The sequence below is a fragment of the Bison bison genome, unplaced genomic scaffold (assembly GCF_000754665.1).
Source record: "Bison bison bison isolate TAMUID 2011002044 unplaced genomic scaffold, Bison_UMD1.0 scf7180017864482, whole genome shotgun sequence".
NCBI lineage: Eukaryota > Metazoa > Chordata > Mammalia > Artiodactyla > Bovidae > Bison > Bison bison.
This window is the reverse complement of record NW_011495042.1, coordinates 7,028,622-7,035,629: the sequence shown is the minus strand read 5'-3', so window position 1 is coordinate 7,035,629 and position 7,008 is coordinate 7,028,622. Positions and strand designations below refer to the sequence as shown.

General features: G+C 58.2%; 1 protein-coding gene across 1 annotated transcript in view; it reads right to left on the bottom strand.

Annotated features, from left to right (window-relative positions):
• Positions 1-7,008, bottom strand: part of NUP210 (nucleoporin 210kDa) — an 80,317-nt gene that overhangs the window by 14,342 nt on the left and 58,967 nt on the right. Inside the window, 4 exon segments of the mRNA XM_010862529.1 lie at positions 29-204; positions 1,999-2,173; positions 3,911-4,002; positions 6,958-7,008. Of these exon segments, the coding sequence (XP_010860831.1) occupies positions 29-204; positions 1,999-2,173; positions 3,911-4,002; positions 6,958-7,008 (494 nt within the window).

The following is a 7,008-nucleotide window of genomic DNA, read 5'->3' as shown; positions in this document are numbered from 1 at the left end:
TGGGGAATGCGGGGGGTCAACCGCCTACCTGTTGGTTGCAAAGTTGAGGACGGAGTTGTGAGCGTGGAAGACATCTCCGGAGTTGTCGTGGAAGTGGACAGTAAAGGTCACGGTCACGCCCAGGGGCAGGGCCACCAGGGCCTCCTTGTTCCGAGTGTGCAGGGCAGGGCTCATGGAGATCCTCAGGTAGGAAACAGGGGACACCTGGGGAGAGCAAGCAGCCGCGGTGACAACTGTACCAGGGGCGCCCCCAAGAGTCCCCCAGGACGGGCGCCCACTCCAGCTGCTCCCCAGCACATGACGCCTGGGGGCGAGACCGACTTGGGGTCTTGGAGAGACTGGCCCAGCCCAGATGCTGGCCCTCCTCCTCCCTGCGGTGGCTGGCCTCATTCCGAGGAAATCTAACCCACAAGAGTCAGAGTCCACGACTGTGAAAAATTAGATCATTATTCATGTTGCAAAAACATCCCCTGGGCTTTGAATGCTGGGCTGCGTAGGAGGACCTGGCTCTCCAGGCATTTAAAGTAGAAACAATGTCCGCTCGGATGGCGGTGGTATCTGGGGTTCACTGCATGCTGCCGAGGTGCCTGGAGGTGCTCCAGGGAAAGGGGGGATGGGAAAGGAAGGGACGACAGCTTTCGGGAGCCTGGGAACCCAAGGTCCTTAGAGAGCCACCTTGGTTCTCTGTCTCCAGTAAAATCCATCGTGGCCAAAACGCCAGCCCCTCAAAGACCCCACTTCCAGGGATGGGCACACAGCTGGCACTCAGTACCATCTGGTGACCCGAGACGCGTCCTCAGTCACTTTCGGTCACTTGGAAACTAGGGTTGGGGTTCCCTGCTAGACGCCCATCTTGAAACAAAAAGATACTAATAAGGAAAGACGCCCAGGACCCAAGCAGAGCCTAAATATTAATATTCAAGAGGTCATGTATTTGCTCTGTCAGCGAGGATTACACTGTGGTTGTGATGAGATGTGCAAAGAAAATTCTGTTCAGGATAAACCCGGGGACCCTATCCAGGGGCCTCCCAAGGAGAACATCCCGTCTTCAGGAGCAGAGAGGCAGGGGACATACGGGCATGCTGGGCATGGTGGCAGGGGTGGGGGGACCAGGGGGCACCAACCCGGGGCAGGCCGACATGGGCTGGAGCCCAGAGCCTGACTCCCAGCCCCTGGCGGCCTTGGCGACTCGACTGCCTCGCCTGTGAGATGGGCCCCCTCACCCTCCAGGTGCTGTCTGTAACCGAGTGCTTTCTGGGCCAGGACAGCACATGCTGAGTTCATCGCGCTTAGGTGTCTGCTGATCCAGGCACTGATGGCCAGTCAGGACACCGGGGTGCCAGTCCTGCAAACCTCATACGGCTCTGGGCCACAGTTATTCATCTATGAAATGAGCTCATTGATATCAATCATGACCAAGGATCTCTGCTCTGATACCCAGGAGATGCTTCAGCTTTTCACCTATTACTGCTGTTCAGTCACTCAGTCGTGTCCAAATCTCTGCAACCCCGTGGACTGCAGCATGTTAGGCTTCTGTGTCCTTCACCATCTCCCAGAGTTTGCTCAAACTCATGTCCATTGAGTCGGTGATGCCATCTAACCACCTCATCCTCTGTCGTCCCCTTCTCCTCGTGCCTTCAATCTTTCCCAGCATCAGGGTCTTTTCCAATGAGTCAGCTCTTTGCATCAGGTGGCCAAAGTATTGGAGCTTCAGCTTCAGCATCAGTCCTTCCAATGAATATTCAGGACTGATTTTCTTTAGGATGGACTGATTGGATCTCCTTGCAGTCCAAGGGACTCTCAAGAGTCTTCTCCAACACCACAGTTCAAAAAAATCAGTTCTTTGGTGCTCAGCCTTCTTTATAGTCTCACCTAGGACCTTTAATAGTTTCTTACAATTTCTTGGTTAGAAGGTGAGTATCTTTACTCGCACACCTGCGAGGGGAAAACAGTACTGCTATTCTTATTATTCCAAAAAGGAGGCAGACGAGATCCTACCTTGACAGCAACAATGATGGTCTGGTTGGCCCCGAAAGCTTCTTGGGCAGTCACTTCGACCATGGACGTGCCGATCACGGACCCCGACGCCAGGAAGCCCTTCTCGTCAACATGCACGACGGGAACCTTCTCTGGCCCGTCCAGGACACGGTAGCTCAAAGAGGCAGCGCCATCCCTTGGGAAAACGAAACACACCCATGCTCGCAGACAACAGCAGCAAGATGGCCACAGAGAGGGGCCTGGGGTTCGGGAGTCCTGCTGCTCAAGGAGAGAAAGCAACACAATCCTGGCCTCACGACGCACCAGGCCGCCATGCACAGCCTGTTGCAGCTCACTGGCCACCGATGGGAAACCTCATTTGGAAAACCAAGGGTTCCCAGTAGGGCAGCACCTTCCACAGCCAGTCGGCAGGAAGCATGTGAGAGCTGAGGGTCTCATGAGCCACACAGACGCTTGCAGTCAAAAGATCCTTCCATTTTAAGGCTTCCCTGGTGGCTCAGTAGATAAAAATCTCCCTGCCAGTGCAGGGGACACGGGTTCTAGGCTGGTCCGGGAAGATTCCACGTGCCACGGACCAACTAAGCCTGCGCACCGTGACTACCGAGCTTGCGCTCTACAGCCTGTGAGCCGCAACTACCGAAGCCTAGAGCCTGTGCTCTGCAACGAGGGAGGCCACCGACATGGGAAGCCCGCGGGCTCTGAGCCGGATGGAGCCCAGAGGCAGTCCCAATGGCCCACCAGCAACTGTGCATCTTCAGACACACAAGTCCCCTCTCCCAGCCTCGGCTTGCTCAGCTGTGAAACGGGAGCGACGGCCTGGCCCCGTCCCACTTCCGCCAATAACTGGATAAAAACAGGCCGTTGCTGTAATAAGAATGTGGTTCGGAAAACTACTGATAACGTGTACCAGAGAGGAGACAAATGACGCAGTCTCTTTTGCTCTTTTACATGTTCATGATGTTACAAAGAGAGGAAGGAAAGAAGAGCTCCCAGGCCCGCCCTCCAGTCACCCTCCGCGCCGCAGCCCCACAAATCCTCCGCAGATGACTCCTTAAGCAAATGTCACCGCTTCTGCCTCAAATTCCTGCCCCCTCCATCAACGCCCTCCTCTTAACCTGCAGGACTCCTGCGCATCCTGTGAGACCCGACTCCTGCATGTCCACGGGGGCCGTGCCTCCCCAGAATCCTGGCACGGAGGCCCTCCTTTGGGCTGCGGCTTCATTCCATTACAAGCCTTCCCATACGACACTCCCCTCTCCCCCACCAGACTCCTCCAGGGCACCGCTGTCATCCGACTGGGATCCAGAGTCCAGCTCAGAGCCGGGCGCTGACACTTTTGGCTGTGTGCCCACCGTATGTGGATGTGTGTGTGTGTGTGTGTGTGTGTGTGTTTCTCCAACATCCTTGCAATTCCCGACTTTGCAACTGCAGTTCACACACAAAGCACTACCGTGGAACACAAGGCAGGAGTCTGGTGTGCCTGCAGGCTTCAGAACTCGCTTCTCAGCCTTCACAGGCGTCTCAGCAACCCAGGAGGGCCCGAGATCTGCATTTTTCACGTGCCCCCTCCCCCCAGCTGATGTCCCAATTCCCAGACTACACTGAGTGGCAAGTCTTAAAGACACGGGGCATTTGAGAGACTGAACCCCTCCAAGCTGGCACTTTCCCGCCTTTGAAGAACTGGATTTGTGCAGAAAGCATGAGACGGTCTGGGCCGTGGGGAGGAGGAGAAGGGCCCAAGGGGAGATGCTGCAGACAAGCACGGGCCATCTCCGCGGCCGGGAGGAGGAGGAGGACGGCAGGGAGGTGCGGCTGGCCCTTGGCACTCACAGCTCCTGCCGACGTTGACAAATGAGCCGTCGGACGTGAGCGCAGCCTCGCGACCCACATGGAGCCACACCGAGTCACGTACCTGTTTGTCTGAAGCTTGATGAATGAGTTCGGTGACATGAGCACGTGTTCCGCTTCTACTTCAGGGCTCAGCAGCCGCAGCTTTTCAAACACCTGGGGGAGAGGGCGATTTCTGCTCTCCCTTGAACCCGGAACCACGTGCAGGGTTGGCGTGCCTCTCGTGGGTCGAGAGACCCGGGTGCCACCCCGCTAGGAGCTCGGGTGCAGCGGCGAGCGCTGAGGGCATGCTGAGCAGGAGCAGCAGGTGCGCTGGGGAGGCCCCCAGGGCTCTTCGTGGGGCGAGGGCTGTGATCCCCCCAAGCTCTCAGGGTGTGAGTGTAAAAGGCACACTCAGCGATGGGGTCTAGGGTCCTGCTTGGTGACACTGCCAGGCTGGGGAGGCTCTGCCTGAATTCTCCTTCCCCCAGCCAGACATGCTCTCCACGTCGGCCCCTCCCACAACGACCCCCCAGGCACCCCCCCAGCCCCACCTCACACCCTCTCTGCCTGTCAGGCTCCTGCTGAATCTCACAGAACCGGGACAGGGTGCCTGGTGACCTCCGGCCAGTGGCTGATACAGCTGACAATGTCGGGGGGATCTGACCCTGCCCCTCCCTGGCAGCCCCCAGCCCATGAGGCAGCCCTCCCCCAGGGACCCCAGACCGCTCTCTGCACGCAGCCCACTGTGCCCACAGCCTTCCAAGGCCCTCTCTCTGAGGACTCTCGGGCTGCTGGCACCCCTGACACTGAGCCTGGGTGCTGAGCACACCTTGGGGCTCCCCGCTGGCTTCTGATACGATCAGGCCAGCTGGACGCTCCGAGGGCCTGTGTCTAAAACCGAACGGGTGATTTCTGAAGAGGAAACTGGCCTACGTCCCCTCCCTCCCAGCAGCTGCTCTGACCACACACTCAGGTGCGACTTCCTCATCAGTAAAAAGGGTCCTGAGGGAAGCATCCTTGGCGTGCTCACCTCCCAGAGCTGGGGACGTGCAGGACACTACGGAGGGGCAGGGCTCCCTACACGGGGCATGGTCTTGGGGGCTGGACCGGGTTCCAGAGCCAGGTGAGCCCATCTGCTGGGCCGACGGCTCCCAGAGCGAAGCTGCCTCACTGGCTGTGCATCACACAGGAAACACACGCCCAGACAGGCCCCTCCCACTGCTCCGGGCAGGTAACCCCTGAGGTCCCCCCGACACAGCGCTGAAGGCACAACGGGGCCTTCCTCTCCTGCCCCGTGACCTGCCGAGGAGCGTCAGTGCCAGCAGCACGGGGCACGGCCCGGGGTCAGGGCGACGAGGGGGCCTGGGGGCTGTGACCTGGGGGCTCAGCTCTATCAGTGAGAGGCTGTCTCATCTCCTGCCGGTTTGGCCGGTGGCATCACCCAATGTCTCCAGGACGAGCCGCACACTGGGCTTTTAGACAAAATCTTCCTATTTTTCAACATTGGCAACAAATAAAAGACTGTTTCGAAGTACTGAGTGAGCCAAATAAAACACCTCTGTGGGCTGGATCCAGCGTCTCTGAGTGTCCGATGCGCTTGAAAGTTACCTGCTGTCAGCCAGGGAAACCGAGGCGCAGAGCTGCTAAATGACCCAACTGAGGCAACAGAATTCGGAAGATGCAAAGCCCTGTCTCTAATTCCAGGACAGGGTCAGAGCTCGCTTCACTTTGTCTTCAGCTGGGAAGAACATCTGCTTCTGTGTGTGTTTGTGTGTGTGTGTGTGTGAGTCTGTGTGTGTGTGTGTATGTATGTGTGTTTCTGTGTGTATTTGTGTGTGTGTCTGTGTGTGTATATGTGTCTCTGTGTGTGAGTCTGTGTGTGTGTGCGTGTCTCTGTCTATGTGTGTGTGTGTGTGCGTGTGTGTGCATCTGTGTGTGTGTGTGTGTGTGTGTGTGTGTGAGTCTGTGCACGCACATGCAGGCAGGAGTCGGGGGCGGGGGCTGGGCAGACAGGCATTTCTCTCTGAAATGTGCTCCTTCACCCTGCGTGGGGTATGTGCCTGACCTAGAATTGGCTTGTTTCCTCTTGAAGAGGGGGTTTGAAACTGTGTCTTTCCTCATGATATCTAGGAGTCACTTTCAGTCTTTCTCTGCAATTTAGGGGGACCCTGATATTACATTTAAGGGCTTCCTGGATGACTCAAGTGATAAAGAATCTGCCTGTGATGCAGGAGACCTGGGTTCGATCCCTGGGTCAGGAAGATTTCGTGAAGGAGGAAATGGCAACCCATTCCAGTGTTCTTGTCTGGAGAAGTCCATGGACAGAGGAGCCTGGCGGGCTACGGCCCATGGCATTGCAAAGAGTCAGACACAACTGAGCACATACGCACGAGGTCAGGACATTACTGAGTCTCACATCAGCAGAAGAGGGTCCCTCAGGCTAAATGTGCTCAGGCCAGTGGGGCTGGAGAGAGCCGTGGGCCAGGCCCTGGGTGGACAGGTCCACCCTGCCGCTGCCCCCTCGAGGGGCTCTGAGCAGGCTGGCTGCCCCTGTCCTGAGGCTCGGGTCCCATCTATGAACAATGGGGTCACACCCTGTCTCCTGGGGCACAGCTCTTGAGGCCTCCTGGGACCCTCCACTGCCTGCTCCCTGTGACCCCCCTGCCCTGGGGGTGTTTGCCTCAGTCTCGTCCTCCACGAGCGCTTGTGAAATATAGGCAATTAGATGCGTGCCCGGCCCAGATTTTCCAGCCTCTTCCCCCCAGAAGGCACCTGACTCCCAGCTCAGAGTCAGCTCCTGCTCTGGAAGTGCATCGAGCTACTGTAGACCTCCAGGCCTCTGCATGCACGGGCCAAGTCCCCCACCTGCCCCCGCCAGGCCCTCCCAGCCCCAAACGCCTCCCCTCGACGAAGCCCAGGGTCACCCCAGCCCTGGACTCCCACAGCACCTTGGAGCCCCAGCTCAGGCCCTGCCAGCCTCACCACAGCTCCCCGCAGGCCGAGCACCCCCCAGGGCTGGTCCCCAGCCCCCAGCACCCTCCACGTGTCCCTACAAGCCCTGGGGGAGCAGTGCTCTGGGCTGGCCAGCACTCCCCCGCTGACAGCAACTCCTGCCTGCCCAACCCTCACCTGGATCTGGATCTCATCAGAGAGCTCTTTGGCGAGGCCCAGCAGCTGCCC